Source organism: Saccoglossus kowalevskii, chromosome 12, assembly GCF_978046115.1.
Source record: "Saccoglossus kowalevskii chromosome 12, keSacKowa6.1, whole genome shotgun sequence".
Classification (NCBI taxonomy): Eukaryota; Metazoa; Hemichordata; class Enteropneusta; family Harrimaniidae; genus Saccoglossus; species Saccoglossus kowalevskii.
The window spans coordinates 4416848-4439707 of NC_140652.1; the positions used below are offsets into that span (position 1 = coordinate 4416848).

Sequence of the window (22860 nt, forward strand, 5' to 3'; positions counted from 1 at the left end):
AGACCAATCAGCGGCAATGTAACTTCAAATATGTTATAGTAGACCGATCAGCGGTAATGTAACTTCAAATCCGTTACAGTAGACCGATCAGTGGGAATGTAACTTTAAATTCGGTATAGTAGACCGATCAGCGGCACTGTAACTTCATATCCAGTATAATAGACCAATCAGCGGCAATGTAACTTCAAATCTGTTATACTAGACCAATCAGCGGCAATGTAATTTCAAATCCGTTATTGTAAACTAATCAGTGGCAAGGTAACTTCATGTCCGTTATAGTAGTCCAATCAGTGGCAATGTAACTTCAAATTCGTTATAGTAGACCAATCAGTGGCAATGTAATTTCAAATTCGTTATACTAGACCAATCAGTGGCAATGTAACTTCAGGTCCGTTATAGTAGACCGATCAGTGGCAATGTAACTTCAAATCCGTTATGGTAGACCAATCAGCAGCAATCTAACTTCAAATTCGTTATACTAGATCAATCAGTGGCGATGTAACTTAAAATCCGTTATAGTAGACCAATCAGCGGCAATGTAACAACAAATCAGTTATAGTTTACCAATCAGCGGCAATGTAACTTCAAATATGTTATAGTAAAACAATTAGCGGCAATGTAATTTCAAATCCGTTATAGTAGACCAATCAACGGCAATGTAACTTCAAATACGTTATAGTAGACCATTAAGCGTCAATGTAACTTCAAATCCGTTATAGTAGACCGATCAGTACGAATGTGATTTCAAATCCGTTATAGTAGACCAATTAGCGGCAATGTAACTTCAAATCAGTCATAGTAGACCATTGAGCGACAATGTAACAACAAATCAGTTATAGTAGACCAATAAGCGGCATTGTAAATTCAAATCCGTTATAAAAGACCAATCAGCGGCAATGTAACTTCAAATCAAATATAGTAGACCAATCAGCGGCAATGTAACTTCAAATATGTTATCGTAGACTAATCAGCGGCAATGTAACTTCAAATACGTTATAGTAGACCAATCAGTGGCAATGTAACTTCAAATCCGTTATAGTAGACCAATCAGCGGCAATGTAATTTCAAATATGTTATCGTAGACTAATCAGCGGCAATGTAACTTCAAATACGTTATAGTAGACCAATCAGTGGCAATGTAACAACAAATCAGTTATAGTAGACCAATCAGCGGCAGTGTAACCTCAAATCCGTTATAGTAGACCAATCAACGGCAATGTAACTTCAAATCCGTTATAGTAGACTAATCAGCGGCAATGTAACTTCAAATCCGTTATAAAATACCAATCAGTGGCAATGTAACTCCAAATCCGTTATAGTAGACCGATCAGTGGCAATGTAACTTCAAATCCGTTATAGTAGACCAATTAGTGGCAATATAACTTCAAATCCGTTATAGTAGACCAATCAGTGGCAATGTAACTTCAAATACGTTATAGTAGACCAATCAGTGGCAATGAAAAACATCCGTTATACAGTCAAACACAAAATAAACATATTTTTGACTCCCATGTGCGAAGCACAAAATGGGAGTCTTTGCAGTTAGTGTGTCTGTATGTGTGTATGTGTGTATGTGTGTATGTGTGTATGTGTGTATGTGTGTATGTGTGTGTGTATGTGTGTATGTGTGTCCGACTGTTCCACTGCTATCTCAAGAACCATACATCGGTTTTTGATGAAACTTGGTGCATAGATGCTCTGGGTCAATGCGCAGATTTGGTTAGGTTTTGGTAAAATTCCATGCTCGTTAATTACCTAATTTGCATGATAATTAGCTATTTTTTAGCTGTTCTATGACTGTTCCACTGATATCTAAAGAACCACTCATTGGATTTTGATGAAACTTGGTACATAGATGCTCTGAACATATGCGCAGATTTGATTAATTTTTGGTAAAAATCCGTGCATATTAATTACCTAATTTGCATGATAATTAGCTATTTTTTAGTGGTTCCATGACTGTTCCACTGATATCTAAACAACCACTCATTGGATTTTGATGAAACTTGGTACATAGATGCTCTGAACTAATGCTAGGTTTTGATTAGTTTTTGGTAATAATCCGTGGATACTAATTACCTAATTTGCATAATGATTAGTCAATTTTCGGTTTTTCCACTGATATCTCAAGTACTAATCATCACATTTCAATGAAACTTGGTACATAGATGTCATACGACACTGCACAGACCTGATAGTTTTTATGGTAATATCAGTACATATTAATTACCTAATTTGCATAATTAATTAATTTTCAGCATTTGATATAAGTAGTTAGCATTACATTTCAATGAAACTTGGTACTTACATACTCAAGGACTATGCAGAGATTGATTGTTTTCGATAAATATTTGTGCATATTAATCACCTAATTTGCATAATTAGTTAATTTTCAGCTTTTCCACGGGTATCTCAAGTACTAATCATCGCATTTCAATGAAACTTGGTACATAGATCCTTTAGGACTATGCAGAGACCTGATTAGTTTTAGGGTAAATAATTGTGCATATTAATTACCTAATTTGCATAATTAATTTTCAGCTTTTCTACTGATATCTAAAGTACTAATCATCACATTTCAATGAATCTAGAATTATGCAGACCCAATTAGTTTCCGGTAAATATTTGTGCATATTAATCACCTAATTTGCATAATTAACCAACTTTCACACTGATATCTCAGGTACTATACATCACATATCAATGAATGTACATGGATGCTGTAGGACAATAGACAGACCTGAATAATTGTGGGTTAAAATCTGTACATATTAATTACCTAATTTGCATAATTAACCAATTTTAAGCTTTCACACTGATATCTAAAGTACCGTAAAAACTCCAAAATTTCGACCGGTTTTAAATAATTGGTGTTAGAAATGTGACGTGTTTTTAGAGTCAAAATTAAGGTGCATTTTCGGACGGTCGAATTTTTCAGAATAGAAATCAGCAAATGAAAAAATGGGGATGATAGACAGTGTGCTTCATTAGTTTTTAAAAAATGCAATGTCCGTCAATTGACGTAAACTTCCTCATGTTTCACGGTAAAAGCAAAGGTCGTGGCCGAGTTGTAACTCAAAATCTAAACAAAGTCATCAATCAGTGAGTATTATGACAAGCAAAACATCAAGACGCGGAAAAGAGGTCAGCACAAAACTAATAGGTCAAAAGACAAAGCTGTCTCGCACTACCTAGGAAAACTTGCGAATGTTCGAAGTACAGGTACCCATTGGACAAAAGATACATGGAAGTTTAGCAAACTATCTCCCCGACCCAGTGCAATGTATCCGGTTAGAATCAAAGCTCACGTGTCCCTTATTTGAGGGACCAAATTCTGCCGTAAATTCGCCCTTGGATTAAAAAATAAAATGGGATTTAAGAAAATAAAATGGGACTTTTAAGGTGTATTTTGGCGTCATTTTTTGGACATTTCAATCAATCCTGCCGGCTAAAATAGAGTAAGTTTTACCGTGGTCATTGACGTCTGTCTATTCAAGAGTACACGTGTATGATTTTTATCGTGACTAGCGTGAGCGGGTAAGCTTCCTTTCGAGAATGAGCTGTTATCACTGTGAACAATGTTAAATTATTCTTCAGATGACCAGTTTATTTTTTAAAAACAACTAATTTTTTTATTTAAAAAAAAATCATGCCGTTTTCGCATCAAAATCCAAGCCAAAATATCGTACTACAACACCAATCTCTTCCGCATTGCGTTCAATAACATTAACATATTTAAATAAGCTATGGTAATTTGAACACGTTGGCATCATCCAGCTTTTTGATTGGTTAATTAGCGATTTGACCTATTTGACCTAAGAGAACATGGCGGATATCCTACAGCATCAAACGTTTATACGAGACCGGAATCATTCGCTTACGATGAAACTAAGTTGACTTTTATTTGTATTTCATAACCATTCAACAAATTTATTTTGTGTACATTATTATAATCACTACTGAGTACAGTAATAATCAACAATTCAGAAACACAGCATGCCGAGATTTTTGTGTTCGTTTTTATTTGAAACTTCGTTTATTTAGAATATATTTTCGTTACCAATAAAATAAAAATCTCTCAGTCAATCAGAAACCCGGATTCATGCCTTCGAGGAAGGTCCCGTTTGAACGCTCACATCGTTTTTTTTTTCGTTTGGGGGAAAACTAAAACTGGTCGCAATTTTCGAATAAGAATGAGTCGGCAATTCTTAGTGGAGTCGAAAATTTGGAGGTAAATAAAACACCGAACCCCGGCAAATAAATAGACGGCCGAATTTTTAGAGGGGTCGAGATTTTGGAGTTTTCACGGTACTAATTATTCCATTTCAATGAAACTTAGTACAAAGATGCTCTAGGACAATGTACAAACCTAATTAGTTTGGGGTAAAAATCTGTTCATATTAATTCCCTAATAAGCATAATAATTTCATAATTTTTTGGTTCTAATCACATTTCAATTAAACTTGGAGACATAGATTTTCTGTTACATTGCGCAGACCTCATTAGTTTTACACTCAAATCTGGTCATATTAATTTTCTGATTTGCATAATTAGTTTTCAGCTAAGTAATTTCGAATTATATTTAATGTGTCTCCAATACTCTCAGCACATGGGAGTTCTTTCTAAGCTTTCTTTGATTTAAGTTAGAGTTTGACGTACGTAACTATAATGTTCTATTTCATTAGTACGTTGCCCCCAAAAAACAGGAGCTGATGAGAGACAACAGGCTGTTGCCATAGAGTACCTACAATTTGGATAGCGTAACCCTGATAGATCAGATGGGTCAGTCAAAAATGGTGGGCGTTTTTGAATATTTCATGACTGTAATATTCGTAATTGCTAATTTTTTGATAACCAAATAAGTTTACCAAATACACAGAACAAGAACACCCGATAAACAAAAAATAATTTCCAATATATCCGTTTGGCGATCACTTGAAATGATGCACATTTGGGCATTTGCAGATATAACCATGTGTGCGTAGAACTGTAAAACGTGTCATCTCATTATTTCTTTTCTTCCTAAGGTAAAAAAAAATGTTTAATTATATCTTGAATTGAACAGTACAAGTACTGGTTTTTGATATATGCCACTCGTATTCCCCTGATAACTACACTTCGCAAAGATATGTAAATATATGACATCGTTAATTATTAATATCCGGCACTTCTCACTACAGTAACGGTAAAGTCACAATTACAGTTCGCAAACAATCCATGCGATTACCAGCAGTTTGTGGGCATGTGATGCCACGAAAGTGTTTTTTGCGTCTACTTTTATGTTCTGTGTAAGTATGTTGCGATTTTTTCAGGATACGTTTTTGTTAGATGTGGCACACATGTAACAAAAATAGCCAGTCACAATGTTGATCTATTTCGCGTCTGAAACATTAATATTTTAGGACGTTAGTTGCGACGGAAATCTTTGTTTTCGTAGGACACTATATGAACGATCGCCTGTACTATGCAGTTATTTATTATATTGAGTTTCGATTATCATCTGAGCCCGACTTCCTTCGTCACAATCCAAAATGTGCTCTTGAAGGCACAGAACTTTATTTTTATTTTATTCATATTACTGTATGAATGCATACACAATTATACTATTTTCGAAACACCTAAACTCACTCCATGTGCACAATGAGGTACATGTTTCTTTCTTATGCTAATTTGACTATGTAGTGTTCTTGTCAATTGTTTTGTTTTGTTCTTGTATTGGTTTGTCAATTATTTTCACTCATATGTTTTGTGTTCTGGGCCTTGTAAAATTCCCTATGTGACTTTTGTTCTGAAAGTCAACAGTGTATTATTTCCACTCGGTTGTAGAAAGTGATAAACGAACGGTTTAAATATGACGCAATATGTAGTTTACAGTGTGTCTACCTCCGCAAACTGCTTTTCGATTATTCGCTCTCATTCGATCGTGAAACGTCAGGTAGAAAATGAATTGCACACATTAAATTCACAACCAAGTTTATCATTATAGAATATTTCAGTTCATTCCGTTCAGCTGTTATCTCAATATGGCTTGATAAAACTGCGGGAAAGCAAAAACCCTGAACAAAAACAAATTGGACAAATCTGCATTGGACTCTGATAAAGTACTCATGTCAATTTGCAAAATTTTTGATCACGGTGGGGTCCCCGTGAAGAGATCTGACAGTGGCCGCTCATTTGCACATATACTTTCGTATAGCAGTCAAGTTTATCATTTTTGTAATTAAATATCAACTCACCATATATTTATTTATAAAATATGCATTATTCATACAATATTGGAACCAGATTCATAGATTTGCCATATTAGAAGTGTTCATATTATATTCTTCCACTTTTTTGCGTACATCAATTATTTGTACATGAACGCAACAGAACTAGAACTGTACTTTCGCGGTGTATTTGAAATCGAAATTACCTGTACGCACATACGCTGTTTACTAGACGATAACCTTACAGTGCTGATAGACTTACCTGTTCGAAACAAAAATTACAGACGATTCAATGCAGGAACCTTGAATTATATAAAAAAGAAAAATAATAACTAGTAAAGTGACACAAGTGTGTAAAGTAATTAAGCAAAGTGCATTCTCACATGAACGGTTCAGTTAATCCAAACAAAACATGATCACATTGTGTTTTAATGTATATCGTTGGATACATTGTATAGTTAGTCTACAAGGCATTGTGTGCTCAAAACGTTTCTCATATTTTATATGATATGGCAGAATGTTGCATGTGTGATCAACAAAGAAACATGTAAATGTCGACTGTGTGAGGGACAGAAATAGTACTTTTCGTGTAAATAATAATAGTAAGTCACAGCGTGCCGTAATTTTGCCGTATTGCACTAGGTATTTTTATCCTACTATATTAGGAAACGCAAATTCCAAATATGGAACGATTACGTGCGTAAGCGTTCTCTAATAATAAAAACAAACATGCCTGCCCCCTGGACTTGATCGGACCCCACACTAAGACGTTCGCTAAATCAGTTTAGATTTCGGCATTCCCATGATGTATTCCTGGAAGGAAAACATGTATAGTAATAAGGTTATCACGAGAATACCGCAAAGTATGCCCGAAGACAGTACGCGATCGCATCGACTCCCGCTGCGTGTCAGTCGATACTGCCGCTGCACTGTCTTTGTGCAGACTTTGCAGTATCCTCGTAATAACTTCATAGTATCAGTAAACGCGGGACCATGAATCACAGGGTGATATTCACAGTGATAACTAATGAGTTACGTCATATAACATACAATCTATTGTACAGTCAATGGTTACATTTATTCGGGACCATGTTAAGCCTAGTCATGTGATCAGGATACAAAGATAATAACAAATTTATAATTATTCATAATTAATTATAATGCGTTACACCTTGTTTTAGTGAACACTGGATGCATCCATGCTACAACATCGCACAATCACAGACTTAAATTGACTACACACCACTCAACTAAAACCATCAACCCAAGCTACGAACCAGAAAAAACCGTTACACATCTATTTGTGTAGCTAGTTTGGATACGATGGCATCGCTTTTGACTATAGCAATAGTCATATGCTTCTGGCCACATGGAACTATCTGTATTCCAGATGATGCCGCGTTTATTCTACAGGAAAGAATTCCCGAGCAACAGGTGTCCTTTATGTCTCCAAATCGCGTGGTTTATGAATATACTCACCAGGTATCGTTATGCGTGTATGGATGTCTACTTCATGGAGATAAGTGCGTCTCCTTCAACTATCAGCACTATCTAGCTATATGTGAGCTGATTCCAGAAAGAATCACGCACGAGTCACAGCTCGACATCCGTCTCGGTTATGAGTATGGCGAACGAAGTGAATACGACATTGACGAAGTAAGGTTATTTCATTACCGATATTCTGTGTTTCAGTCTGCTTTTAGATTACGGTTCTGTCTCATTTAATTGAATGATCATTTCAAACTATTCTCTAATGAGGATTGAATTGGTGACACCTTTGAGTATGCTTGCCACAGGTGTGGAATAAGAAAAAAAGAAAAGCATTTAACACGTAGTTGAGAACAGCGGATTTTGTTAGAAACCATTTCCTCGAAAGTCACAGTTAACTACATCGAAAGTATGTTTTGTGTGGTGTTCTAAAAATTGATCTTTTTACCCACATGACAATTATTTATTATAGTGATTAAAATCAAATTGTCAGATACATTATTATTTACTCCAATTAATAGTTTTTGGTGCATGCGGGCCAAAATACAATGGGCTCTATTTTGGACGAAGACATTACCTTAGGTAAAAGTTTCAGAGCAATCCATTGATTACTTATTTTCCGACAAGCCAGGAAACCACCGCTACCGAAAACCTCCTTGATGGAAGTGAATATGTAAAATCGTTCCTTTCAGAGCTGATTTCCATTTGTTTGTGCCGAGTTCTAAAATTTGTTTCTCTTGAATATATGCACTAATCAGTTTGTCACGCTGTTTATATTTTCAGTCGAGATTAACCCCATGTACAGCTGTCCCCTGTAACAACGGGGGAGTGTGTACCGTCGATTACGAACACAACACCTTTATGTGTTATTGCATCGTAGGGTCTAGGTTTATTGGACCAACCTGCAATACACCAGGTGAGTTGACGTCATTGTATCTTCGGTAAAAGTCATCAAATTTACAAATGCCTACTTAGTTACTATCTTAACTATCATTTTATCATTAAGTCAGAGTGTTCTGAGTTATTTTTGCAAAAAACATATAATGTTATATATTCTAGAAGATTCTTACATAAACCCCGCTCTATACAATTGCACTAGCCAACCTCATGACTTTACACACACTTTCGATAAAATAAGGTTTTATTTATTTTTTGACAAAACATAGAAAGAAATTTCAATATGCTACTATTTTAAAATACTTAGAGTTATCCACGTGGTCTATTTTAGAAATATCCTATGATTATACTTCAAAGAACCAATTCACCCATTAGTGTTTACAACTTCGATCCGAATGCTATTTACCTGAATATACAATATTACGCAAAAATCATAATATCGAGCTACGACACCAAAAACACATTGCTATAGACCATCAAACAAATGTGCTGTTGTGAGACGACTTGTGTTATTCGTTGTATATAGCCACTCATTGCCTTATACATCGACAATTGGTAAAGTTCACATTTGAAATATTGTGCTATTTTTGGAATCACTCGCAACAATCTAGAAATTGAATGGAAAATACTGAGAAATAACACTCAAAAGAAAATCACTCCAAATACAAATGCAGAAAACATTTTCTTGATTTGGTATGGTTGCGATCTTTACTAAACCTCTATTTCTTTTAGTCCAATCCTCTCATGAAATATTTGGAACATTTTTCTTTTTCGTCACGTTCTTCTGTATACAAACCAATGTCAGTATTTTGCTAATATAGAAAACATATATCGCGCATGCGTGGCCCGACCCCCGTTCCTGACTCTTGATTTATTTGCTATACATACATAATTCTTTTAGAATTTATAGGGAATATATATTTTACTCCTGTCACGCCGAGGTGATCTTCAAACAATCTAGTACTTTCTAGGCTAGTTGTAATTTGCCTACAACATAATTTGAATCAGCAATGCAAAGCAGGATGATCGCATTGGAGACAATAATAATATGTGCCAGGTCTCGATGGAAAAAGCAAACGCCAAATTTTGAAATTGTTTTATCGCCAACTATACAACTTAAGAAAAACCTACGTGTGAAATTGATAGCGTGTATATTTATCACTAAAACACTCAACAAACCTACTAGGCTCAACAAAAGTTCTTGTCTCTATATTGATATGAGCGCCGTTAGTGCATATGCTTTGATAGAAGTCATTTCAGTAAACGAGTTTTCTGTTGTTGTATGGCTTTCCAACGACTTGCGGAAAACTAGCTGTATATACTTTGCAATTGGGTCATCGTGACAGCAAAGCAATTAATTATGCTGCATGGATGAACTAAGTAATTAATTAATTAATTAAAGTTTCATGGTTCACATGTTAAGAGTACAACGTACTATGAATTTATTAGTAGAAGTCGATACAATTCATGCGTACACTACTCTTCATTAAAAAAAAAAAAATTGTATTGAAAATGGTGTCATGAATATGTGTTTAAGATATGCTAATTGAGGTAGCAGCTGAAACTAAATACTATCACATATTTTAACATTATCAAATAAATTCAACGATTCACCATGCCTATATCGTGTCATTTAACATCATTTTTTCGCACGGCTGTGCTGTCAAGTGTTAACAGCGATGACATATGTCAACAACATACTTTTTCATTTGATTAATTTGCAAGCATATCTTGCACCAACCATTACACATGTCAACGATGGAAATGGTGTGTAAGATTATAACCTATCTTGGTATACACTTGCACCAATAATTATTAATATAAATGGTTTCTAAGGGAAGCAACGGTCCAAAAGTACGCTCCAAGGGGAAGACAGGATGTTTCTAAAATCTACGTATACACGCTTGCTCTAAAACTACAAGATAGGGGGGGGGGTATAAGTGTATAAACCATTTTCCGCATTAAATGTTGTAATTCGTACGAAATTACAAACTTGTAATTCTTCATTTGAAGCCCAGTGTTATGCGAAGAATTTTCCGTGCGTTAAAACTTCCGGGTGAGGTCGTTGCACATGCGCAATACTTTGTGTACGAATTACGGAAGAATAGGATAGCTGATTACGTTTTACACCTTGCTCATGTCTACGAAATTACGTTTTTTTATTTGTTTAAATTACATTATTACGAAAAACAAAAACAATTGATTACAGCTTACGAAAATACCCCTTGCCGACCGTCATATCATATGATTCGCAACTACGGGTTGTAAGTCGGGCACACTAACAATTGGTGTGATTGTCAAAGCTAAGGTGATAGAACGGTCAACCAAACTAATTGCACAAACAAACAATATGTTATCTGAAATAATTGAAATGTGTGCAATTTTGGCGCGACACACAAAACTTACCTACATGCTATGAGGCATTTTCAACAATTTTGTCTACCATCATGTTGTGAATATATCGTGCACACATGATTTCTAAAATATAAAAGAAAGCGAAAAACGACAAGAAAAAATCTCGCTCATAAAGCCCATGCACATATCATGGCTGATGTTTGGTCTATAAAGAGGTACACTCAATCATAATTTGATCACCTTCAAATGATCTATGACGAGGTATAGATTTGTTTAAAACAGCCTTACCAATGAAGCTATAAAAATATGTCATATAACGTCAGTAACTCGGTGCTCCCGTACAACATGCCCAATTGAGACGAGTCGTAGTTACATGACGCAATATTTACCAATAAACACTATGTGGTATAAACAAAATATTTCTATATGAACTATAATAATGATTTGTAATACTCAAGAATGGACAAAAACTAATCTTGTAATTTGGATATTAAAAACGATGACAGAATCTCAATTGCCAAAACGGATATATGCGTAGATCAAATTGGTATTTGAGTACTAGATAGATGAAGTTGAACGACATCGTATTATAACAGTAGAAACAAACCAGGTGACGATTCAAAACCACGTGAACACGTGTATCCCTCCTCCGGTGGTGATAATAATACATAAATGGATTTCCATACCATTTTAACTCCTAATAATTTTAATTACAATAACAGCGACAAAGATATACTAGTATGCAAGTTATCGCAAAACATGCGTAAATTATCACGCGTAGTATTTCTTCGCAAAGTTCGGTTAAAGATCTACGTGATTATGTCAATTCATTGCTCTGGATTTAAATTTAAACTCTTCATTGTACGTCACGTGTAGCAAGCTTTTGGTAAATATACATACGAGTTTTACACCATGCCGTTATATAGATTTAAAAATAATTAAACAATACGAGACACAAATGCATCATCTTCAGCTCATCGGGTGCATATAGTTCCCCGCTTATTTTCTTTAAACATTTAATAATTTGTTTTACCGTGATTTTCAAGTAACCGACCGATTTTCATGTAGCTGACCGATTTTCATGTAGCCGACCGATTTCCATGTAGCCGACCGATTTTCATATAACCGACTGATTTTCATGTAGCCGAACGATTTTCATATAGCCGACCGATTTTCATGTAGCCGACCGATTTTCATGTAGCCGACCGATTTTCATGTAGTCGACCGATTTTCATGTAGCCGACCGATTTTCATGTAGCCGACCGATTTTCATGTAGCTGACCGATTTTCATGTAGCCGACCGATTTTCATATAGCCGACTGATTTTCATGTAGCCGACCGATTTTCATATAGCCGGCCGATTTTTATGTAGCCGACCGATTTTCATGTAGCCGACCGATTTTCATGTAGCCGACCGATTTTCATGTAGCCGATCGATTTTCATGTAGTCGACCGATTTTCATGTAGCCGACCGATTTTCATATAGCCGACCGATTTTCATGTAGCTGACCGATTTTCATGTAGCCGACCGATTTTCATATAGCCGACTGATTTTCATGTAGCCGACCGATTTTCATCTAGCCGGCCGATTTTCATATAGCCGGCCGATTTTCATGTAGCCCGCCGCTTTCCATATAGCCGACTGATTTTCATGTAGCCGACCGATTTTCATATAGCCGACCGATTTTCAAGTAGCCGACCGATTTTCATGTAGCCGACCGATTTTCATGTAGCCGATCGATTTTCATGTAGTCGACCGATTTTCATGTAGCCGACCGATTTTCATGTAGCCGACCGATATTCATGTAGCCGACCGCTTTCCATGTAGCCGAACGATTTTCATGTAGCCAACCAATTTTCATGTAGCCGACCGATTTTCATATAGCAGGCCGATTTTCATGTATCCGGCCAATTTTCATGTAGCCGACCGATTTTCATGTAGCCGACCGATTTTCATGTAGCCGACCGCTTTCCATGTAGCCGACCGCTTTCCATGTAGCCGAACGATTTTCATGAAGCCGACCGATTTTCATGTAGCCGACCGATTTTCATATAGCCGGCCGATTTTCATGTAGCCTGCCGATTTTCATGTAGCCGGCCGATTTTCATGTAGCCGACCGATTTTCATATAGCCGGCCGATTTTCATGTAGCCGACCGATTTTCATGTAGCCGGCCGATTTTCATGTAGCCGAACGATTTTCATGTAGCCGGTTGATTTTCATGTAGCCGGCCGATTTTCATGTAGCCAACCGATTTTCATATAGCCGGCCGATTGTCATGTAGCCGGCCGATTTTCATGTAGCCCGCTGCTTTCCATGTAGCCGAACGATTTTCATCTAGCCGGCCGATTTTCATATAGCCGGCCGATTTTCATGTAGCCCGCCGCTTTCCATGTAGCCGAACGATTTTCATGTAGCCGACCGATTTTCATGTAGCCGACCGATTTTCATGTAGCCGACCGATTTTCATGTAGCCGGCCGATTTTCATGTAGCCGGCCGATTTTCATGTAGCCGACCGATTTTCATATAGCCGGTCGATTTTCATGTAGCCGACCGATTTTCATGTAGCCGACCGATTTTTATGTAGCCGGCCGATTTTCATGTAGCCGAACGATTTTCATGTAGCCAGCCGATTTTCATGTAGCCGACCGATCTTCATATAGCCCGCCGATTTTCATGTAGCCGAACGATTTTCATGTAGCCGACCGATTTTCATGTAGCCGACTGATTTTCATATAGCCGGTCGATTTTCATGTAGCCGGCCGATTTTCATGTAGCCGACCGATTTTCATGTAGCCGACCGACTTTCATATAGCCGGCCGATTTTCATGTAGCCGGCTGATTTTCATGTAGCCGGCCGCTTTCCATGTAGCCGAACGATTTTCATGTAGCTGACGGATTTTCATGTAGCCGGCCGATTTTCATGTAGCCGGCCAATTTTCATGTAGCCGGCTGATTTTCATGTAGCCGACCGATTTTCATGTAGCCGACCGATTTTCATGTAGCCGACCGATTTTCATGTAGCCGGCCGATTTTCATGTAGCCGAACGATTTTCATGTAGCCGACCGATTTTCATGTAGCCGACTGATTTTCATATAGCCCGCCGATTTTCATGTAGCCGAACGATTTTCATGTAGCCGACCGATTTTCATGTAGCCGACCGATTTTCATATAGCCGGCCGATTTTCATGTAGCCGACCGATTTTCATGTAGCGGAGCAATTTTCAAGTAGCCGACCGACTTTTTTTTCAAGTAGCAGAGCGATTTTCGAATAGCCGACGGATTTTCATGCAGCACACTAATTGTATATTTGAGCCACCGTACATAACAGATAAAAACACGCAATTCGCGTTCGTTTTTTCATGGAAACGCATCTCAACACGCGATTTCTTGCTTCATCTACTGTGGGAACGCATCACAATACGTGATTTCTTGCTTCATCTACTATGGGAACGCATAGCAACACGTGATTTCTTGCTCCATCTACTATGGGAACGCATCATAACACGTGATTTCTTGCTCCATTCTACTGTGCGAACGCATCAAAACACGTGATTTCTTGCTCCATCTCCCATGTAAACGCATCAAAACACGTGATTTCTTGCTTCATCTACTACGGGAACGCATCACAACACGTGAGTTCTTGCTTCATCTACTATGGATACGCATCACAACACGTGATTTCTTGCTCCATCTGCTATGGGAACGCATAACAAGACATAATTTCTTGCTCCATCTACTATGGGAACGCACCATAACACGTGATTTCTTGCTCCATCTCTACTATGGGAACGCATCATAACACGTGATTTCTTGCTCCATCTGTACTATGGGAACGCATCACAATACGTGATTTATTGCTCCATCTACTATGGAAACGCATCACAACACGTGATTTCTTGCTATATCTACTATGGGAACGCACCATAACACGTGATTTCTTGCTCCATCTCTACTATGGGAACGCATCACAACACGTGATTTCCTGCTCCATCAACTATGGGAACGCATCATAACACGTGATTTCTTGCTCTATCTCTACTATGGGAACGCATCACAACACGTGATTTATTGCTCCATCTACTATGGGAACGCATCACAACACGTGATTTCTTGCTATATCTACTATGGGAACGCACCATAACACGTGATTTCTTGCTCCATCTCTACTATGGGAACGCATCACAACACGTGATTTCCTGCTCCATCAACTATGGGAACGCATAACAGGACATGATTTCTTGCTTCATCTACTATGGGAACGCATCACAACACATGATTTCTTGCTCCATCTACTATGGGAACGCATCATAACACGTGATTTCTTGCTCCATCTACTATGGGAACGCATCACAACACGTGATTTCTTGCTCCATCTACTATGGGAACGCATCACAACACGTGATTTCTTGCTCCATCTACTATGGGAACGCATCACAACACGTGATTTCTTGCTCCATCTACTATAGGTACGCATCATAACACGTGATTTCTTACTCCATCTACTATGGGAACGCATCACAACACGTGATTTCTTGCTTCATCTACTATGGGAACGCATCAAAACACGTGATTTCTTGCTCCATCTCTACTATGGGAACGCATCACAACACGTGATTTATTGCTCCATCTACTATGGGAACGCATCACAACACGTGATTTCTTGCTATATCTACTATGGGAACGCACCATAACACGTGATTTCTTGCTCCATCTCTACTATGGGAACGCATCACAACACGTGATTTCCTGCTCCATCAACTATGGGAACGCATAACAAGACATGATTTCTTGCTTCATCTACTATGGGAACGCATCACAACACATGATTTCTTGCTCCATCTACTATGGGAACGCATCATAACACGTGATTTCTTGCTCCATCTACTATGGGAACGCATCACAACACGTGATTTCTTGCTCCATCTACTATGGGAACGCATCACAACACGTGATTTCTTGCTCCATCTACTATGGGAACGCATCACAACACGTGATTTCTTGCTCCATCTACTATAGGAACGCATCATAACACGTGATTTCTTACTCCATCTACTATGGGAACGCATCACAACACGTGATTTCTTGCTCCATCTACTATGGGAACGCATCAAAACACGTGATTTCTTGCTCCATCTACTATGGGAACGCATCGAAACACGTGATTTCTTGCTCCATCTACCATGGGAACGCATTACAACACGTGATTTCTTGCTCCATCTACTATGGGAACGCATCAAAACACGTGATTTCTTGCTCCATCTACCATTGGAACGCATTACATCAAGTGATTTCTTGCTCCATCTACTATGGGAACGCATCAAAACACGTGATTTCTTGCTCCATCTACTATGGGAACGCATCAAAACACGTGATTTCTTGCTCCATCTACCATGGGAACGCATCACAACACGTGATTTCTTGCTACATCTACTATGGGAACGCATGAAAACACTGACTAGTCTACCACTGTCATTGGTGATCTATTTTTCAAATTGTCTTTTGCCTTTTTAATACTTTTAGATGGCGTCTTTGTCAACGAAAACGTCCACAAATGTCATAAGTTGTCCAATGTATGCTCACATCTGAATTGATGAATTCATTTGATAATTTGTAGTGATAAGAATTCAGAAATGGCTTAAAGACTGTTTTGCCTGTCTGTTACAAGCACGTGACCAAACATACGCGATCATTAAGCAATGCGCGTTAAACAGTTTTGCTCTCAACAACGGGGTTTTCTACTTTTATTCTAACTGGATTTGTTTTTGTAATTTTAGGATCCGACCAAATATAATTTACTGACGGTCACTGTTCGTTGCTATGTATACCTCTCCCACATACAATGAGTCATTTTGCCATTAGTTACCAATGCTATTAAGATCGATCTTTATAATTAATATGATCGCTTACGACAAGCAGAACTGACGGATGATATGTATCCATGGAAACTCTATGTGTTTCAGTCATATTTTCATCAATGGTCTCAAATTATAAAAAAATGGTCAACGATAACACTTTATGTTGGAATATTATTAGCTTCAATAAATAACCATGTCAGCGAAAATAACAAAAGCTGATCGCATTAAGTGTCATAGTTTGCTGTTTACACTGTAGCTACTACCTTACATAGACCCCAAATGAAGTAATCGTCCAACGTATGTCCAATGTCTACAAGAATTGTTTTACTCGAAAGGACTCATCTTTTCACCATTCATTTTTTGACGTTCAAATAATTTAACCCCACTTCGAAAAACGTACTCAGCTACCGGTCGCATGCTATTTGACTATAGCCGATGAAGAGAAAACGGGACGCTATAATCCAGCCTACAAAATAATTAGATAGACTCTGGTGAATGCTAGAATTTCACATTTTGCTGAGACACGATGTAAAAACCGAGTAATAATTGTTCAATTTCATAAAATATTCACGGGAAATACTTTATTTAGTTCCTTTATAACTCTCTTTGAGTTGCCACGTCTTTGTATAATATGCAGAACATCTCCCACTGATTATTGTTATCAAAATAAAAACAGATAACGTCAGTCAGTTTGGCAATAGATCCTGGAAGATTGGAACACTGAAACTAACGTGCACAGAATGAAACGATGTCTAAGTACCCCATCCAACACAATCGTCTTTGTTTAATCACTCAAATTCACCTCTCCTAATTTAGATTTCAGGATTCTGTTGGATACGATTTTTCATGAAATTTACATAAACCAAAGCCCATATAATGTTTACATGATTCAGTGAAAGGCGTATTACGAATCATACAAAGTGAAATGCAACGATGCTTTATTACCTTATGTATAATTACATATTCCGTGAACACGGACAGGACAGGTACAGCAATGACGTCACGGAGTGTTCAAATATGGAGAGCTGTATATTATAATTAGTTCTAAAATACACTCCACTGTATTATTTAGGAAATTCAATTTATGTATCTTGTACATCAGACCTATTACACTTCACTCACATATGTCGGTTGGTTTCAGATAAAATGCTCAAGAGAGCGCGAAAGCGTTAGTAATTGATTATTTTTTAATTTGATAAATCCAATTAAGTTACTAATATTATTATAAAAAACATTGGCCTTAGAATTGAGCACAGAGCCATTCAATTATTCAACGCTAAAATTAATTATTGATCGGTTCATTTAAAATAGCCGGATATGGTTATAGGTTTCTCATTATATCTATTGCATGGGTAAGCAATTTTGTTTACGTCGAGGCTAGCTTTTTTATATGCGTAGTATCTGCAGTTTGGAACACAAATTTATCTCAGTTATTTGCTGTTGTTGTGATATGATTAAATATAATGTCAATATTCCATATTGTATCGGATATTGTAATGGAGAGAAAGATGTGTTAATCTTACCAACATTCTGTGTGATACGTGAGGTTCGAACCAGACACGTACGGAGTAGTTACAATATATTTACAAAATACTATAGCCTCACACATTATAGAGTAACACAATAAAAGTATGACCATGTATAACAATGACACATGTTTTCACGGAATAAAAACAAAACAAAACAATTGTTATATATACTTTAGGTGACCTGTATTGAACTACCTCAACTGACATTTTATTTCATTCTAACTGTACTGCGCTATCTGCCACACTGAAATAAGCCTCCTACACCCACGGGTTCGTCAAGGTGATAATTTTATTTATATATTTAAACATAATTAGTTAATCAAATTTAAAATATTTAAATAATAACACAGATGTTTACATCGCCATGACTTTTTTTAATATTATATTTTGTTCTCTTGATAATAAAGGCAAAATTGTAAAATACTTGAGTAGACTTAATTACATAGCTAACAACCTGTTTGACATACTGCTACAAGAGAACAAAAACACTTTTTCAGACTCTCTTTTGCAGATATACAAGATATCAACATCGTGTTAAAGTTTCACAAAACAGTACTTCAGACACAATGTAGATTAGAATTGTGGACACCAACTATTAAACTCTAGTTAAGGAATGGCTAATTTGCATAATAACACACCAAAAGCAAATTGTAGAGTCACTTGTAATACTGTTCTTGTATGAATCTCACATAATCAAACTGATCGCGATTTTATAAAATGTTAACATTAAATTATACGGATATTCTTGTAGCATCATCTTAACTGGATCAAATATTTTATTACTCATATACAAACTTGAAAATATTTCATGCACTTTTTAGTAGGTCCTAATTATGACACATATTTGAAGATTTAACAGCATAAACTGTCTACTTATAACAAATGCGAACAAACTGTACCTTGGACACGCAACATCCTTGCAAAATGATCATTTAGGCATTCTCCTCAGATGCTTGTAGATTAGCCTATATAGTGATTATTGCATAGTTTCCCCGTATATTTCACTTGTTACTTGACGACATTTAAACAAAGTGTAATATACATAGTCGTGTTTATGGGCATTTATTGGCAATGTTGCAATTGTGGTGAAACATGGGAAACCACTGAGTAATGAACACTTCTGCAAGAAATCAACTTGCCTATTACTCTGGGTTATTCATATTCCAATTCGTTTTTCCTACGTAATTATCATTGGTTTGCGTCCAACTCGGGCTGTCATTAGGTTGTTTCTATTGAAATTGATTTTTACATGATGAACTCCAGCGTTGATGTCTTTGTTTAATAGTGACTGACGGTATGTGGGTTTCCTGGGAGTCATGGTCAGACTGTTCCGTGAGTTGTAACGCAGGATATCAGACGAGAACTCGGAAATGTGAAGGCAGGGGAGATGGAGGCGATGACTGTGATGGCGCCAGTATTGAATATCGGAAATGTGAAACACAGCTTTGTCCATGTGAGTAATACTTAATCGTTATTTATAGCCCAGTGGTTATCAGGTGTCTTTATGATACACATGATAAATTTGCAAGTTAATACTTTTTAAATCTACTTTACAATATTGTAATGTTTCGTATACTATCAACCAACGTAACGACGGGAATATATAAGTCGTCACCATAAAAATCGCAATGAAATATAAAAATTCCCGAATTACGGAATCTACCCCGATCACAATCATTGAAATTAAAGCAATTTATAGTAAATTAATCAGTAAATGTGAACTACAACATGATGCATATTAGATAATATTAGATGACACAACCACCTTGATTCTGTACAGTGTTTAATAATACTAAGTGTATATTTCCAGTGTGGTCCATGTGGCAAGATGCACCGTGTTCTCCTAATCAGGATGGAATCACGAACATGCACGGGACGCGCACGAGACAAAGAACGTGTCTTCGTGGCGGTGAACCCAACGTTGACGAAGGTTGTATGGGGGAGACACAAGAAACGATAGACTGTCATGTACGATACTACGGTGGGTATAATGTTTTTCGCGGCTAATGCCGACAATAACCGACTGGAGGTAGAATTTATGTTTTGTTTTTGTTTTTTGCTTTTTTTTGGCGATTGCGTCTTTCTGATATGCATCGAGAGTAAGGAATAGACGTCCAGTGGCGAAGAGCAGATTGTGTGCGCACGCTAATTTGGAATTCAAAATTTGATGCGAAGATTACTGTTAAATATTACACGATTTACAAATTACTAATTCAAAATAAATCTTAAACTAGCGAATGTTTTATAGATTGTAATGTTTCGTAAAGTACTGTGTCAAAGTACTTCATTTAGCGTATTGCCGCGTATGGCGTTTATGTGATTCAACATCGGGTCACAGATAGCAAAAGATAGCGGAAAATTACACCAGGGATAAATATAACCGTGGTTTGATTCGAAACTGGAGAGGCTAAAACAATAACAACACACGGTAACGGAGGCGGCGGCACAACATTTTGCATGTGGGGGAGGGGGGTTTCTGCTCCCCAACCTTGCGCCGAAGGCGCGACCTTACTGGCTTACTGGGGATCCGGGGCATGCCCCCTTAAACAAATTGGACATATAGATCTTCTGAAACACTATTTCCTGCATTTGAGGGGCAATTTTGCTGACACGAAGAGTTTCAGCTTGATTTCAGCCAATTTTTTCATGGGGCGGCCGCCCCTCTGCCACCCATGCCGACGCCACTGGGTTAATCTCATTGGCTGATATGATGTATCTTACTGATACACGATATCTATTTATCAACCGATTGTCGCATACTAGAGTAAAACTTACAGCCCATTGTATACTCGGTTATATTTTATCTTTCGTTTCATTTCATTAATGGTGTTCATTCATGTGTGAATTTCACATTTCACCAGATTCCCTGCGTCTAGGTGGTTCACCTGAACTCGGCCAAGGTCGAGTGGAAGTGTACAGGGAAGAAGCCGGTTCGTGGGGCACGATATGCGGTGACCAATGGACCATAGAAAACACGGATGTCGTTTGCAGAGAGTTAGGTTTTGGAAAGGGGTTACCGCCAGGTTGGTTGATTTCTGATACTGATCTCCAGAAACACGTCATATGTATACATAAGCATACATCAATAAATACCAAGAAAAATAAACCTAAACCTCACATTTTTTTCTCGATGCGTAGACATTATCCCATTAAATATTTGAAAGTAAAGCCAGCCTAAGTTAAACGCCATCACGGATACTGTACGGATAACTTGTATTAACTTTATTCACATGCAACTATAGCACGTGTGACAACAGTTCAGTGGGTAACAGCAGGTTACTGAAATATTTTCAGTATTATATGACTGTACTATACGAATCTTCATAAGAGTCCTTTGTATATTAGTTCGAAGTCCAAGTCCACGCCAATTAACACAATTATGTTAAAGTCACCCGGTAGTTTTAGTTTTAACATTATCTTAATCCTTAATCTTGATACAATGGATTGGATGAGATGACACGGAAAATAGGAGATGTTACTATAATTATGGTTTTAAATAGTTTGTATAATAAACGACAAATTGTATAAATCGGCTGGGAGGTTGTTATGTGACTAATACGTGCCTTACAAGACAGATTTCAACAACCCGAATTGAAACTATATAAATAAAGCTGATGCTTCAGACATTCTGTATCAAATCCTGTACTCGTTTGGGCTAACCACTTAACCACTTATTTATCTGCATTTCCCAGAAGGCGTTGCGATAGCTTCAGAGTCCACACTGCCTATTTTGATGACAGATGTTGTCTGTAAAGGAAGTGAGCCGTCTCTCGCCTACTGTTTCCATGGTGACGCAGTGGATGCATTGGACTGTACTCATAAACAGGATGTATTAGTGTTTTGTGCCGTGGGTGAGTTTGCATATGATGAGCACACCATTATCATCTACGGTCCTCATTGTAACTATAACCACACAACTAATTTCAATGTGTATGTTTATTGCATCTATTTAGATGGTGGTTGGGGTAAATGGACGGCGTGGAGTGATAATCCCGTAGAATGTGGATGGGGTAATCGTACAAGAACCCGACTATGTGACAACCCACTACCCCAGGATGGAGGAATATCATGTATTGGTAATGATACGGAATCGACACAGAGTCGTAAATGGGCGGGTTTTTGCAGTAAGTTCTTTTTTACGTAATATAAACAGTTTGTAAATGTTTTGATTGTTTCTTTTATACAAAATCAGTAGAAATAACTGTACAGTATACCTATTATTTATTTCTGTAATAGTGTGTGTGAAGCGTTGATAGGGGGAAGCTTGCAGAAAACTACATTTCATTTCATGTTCAATGTCGTATAAAACCGAGAATACTGATGGAGTGTTTGATTATTGCTTTCACACTGATATGGTATTAATTAGCAATATTAATGAATTTCTGATGAATTGGATATGCAAATAATATTACATACCAAAGACACAACTGTGGAAACTGTATAATATGGCGACTTAATATATTATATTTCTTTGAATAACGTAAATATATTTACTACTATGTTTTCGTGTATACAGATTGCC

At 37.2% G+C, this 22860-nt stretch overlaps 1 protein-coding gene across 1 annotated transcript; it reads left to right on the forward strand.

Moving 5' to 3' along the window:
• The first annotated feature begins 7532 nt into the window (after window positions 1-7532).
• On the forward strand, window positions 7533-22241 carry LOC144344183 (uncharacterized). Its single transcript, XM_085506305.1, has 7 exons — window positions 7533-7865; window positions 8481-8613; window positions 19624-19791; window positions 20149-20319; window positions 21200-21361; window positions 22031-22180; window positions 22210-22241. Exons 1-7 carry the CDS (start codon window positions 7533-7535, stop codon window positions 22239-22241), a joined length of 1149 nt encoding a protein of 382 aa, XP_085362431.1.
• The last annotated feature ends 619 nt before the right edge of the window (window positions 22242-22860 follow it).

Excerpts from the sequence above, each read along its gene's own strand:
- LOC144344183 (XM_085506305.1), top strand. The coding sequence starts at position 7,533 with ATGGCATCGCTTTTGACTATAGCAATAGTCATATGCTTCTGGCCACAT. Across the intron at positions 19,792-20,148 it reads TGAAACACAGCTTTGTCCAT|TGTGGTCCATGTGGCAAGAT; the intron begins GTGAGTAATACT and ends GTATATTTCCAG. Across the intron at positions 21,362-22,030 it reads TGGAAAGGGGTTACCGCCAG|AAGGCGTTGCGATAGCTTCA; the intron begins GTTGGTTGATTT and ends TGCATTTCCCAG.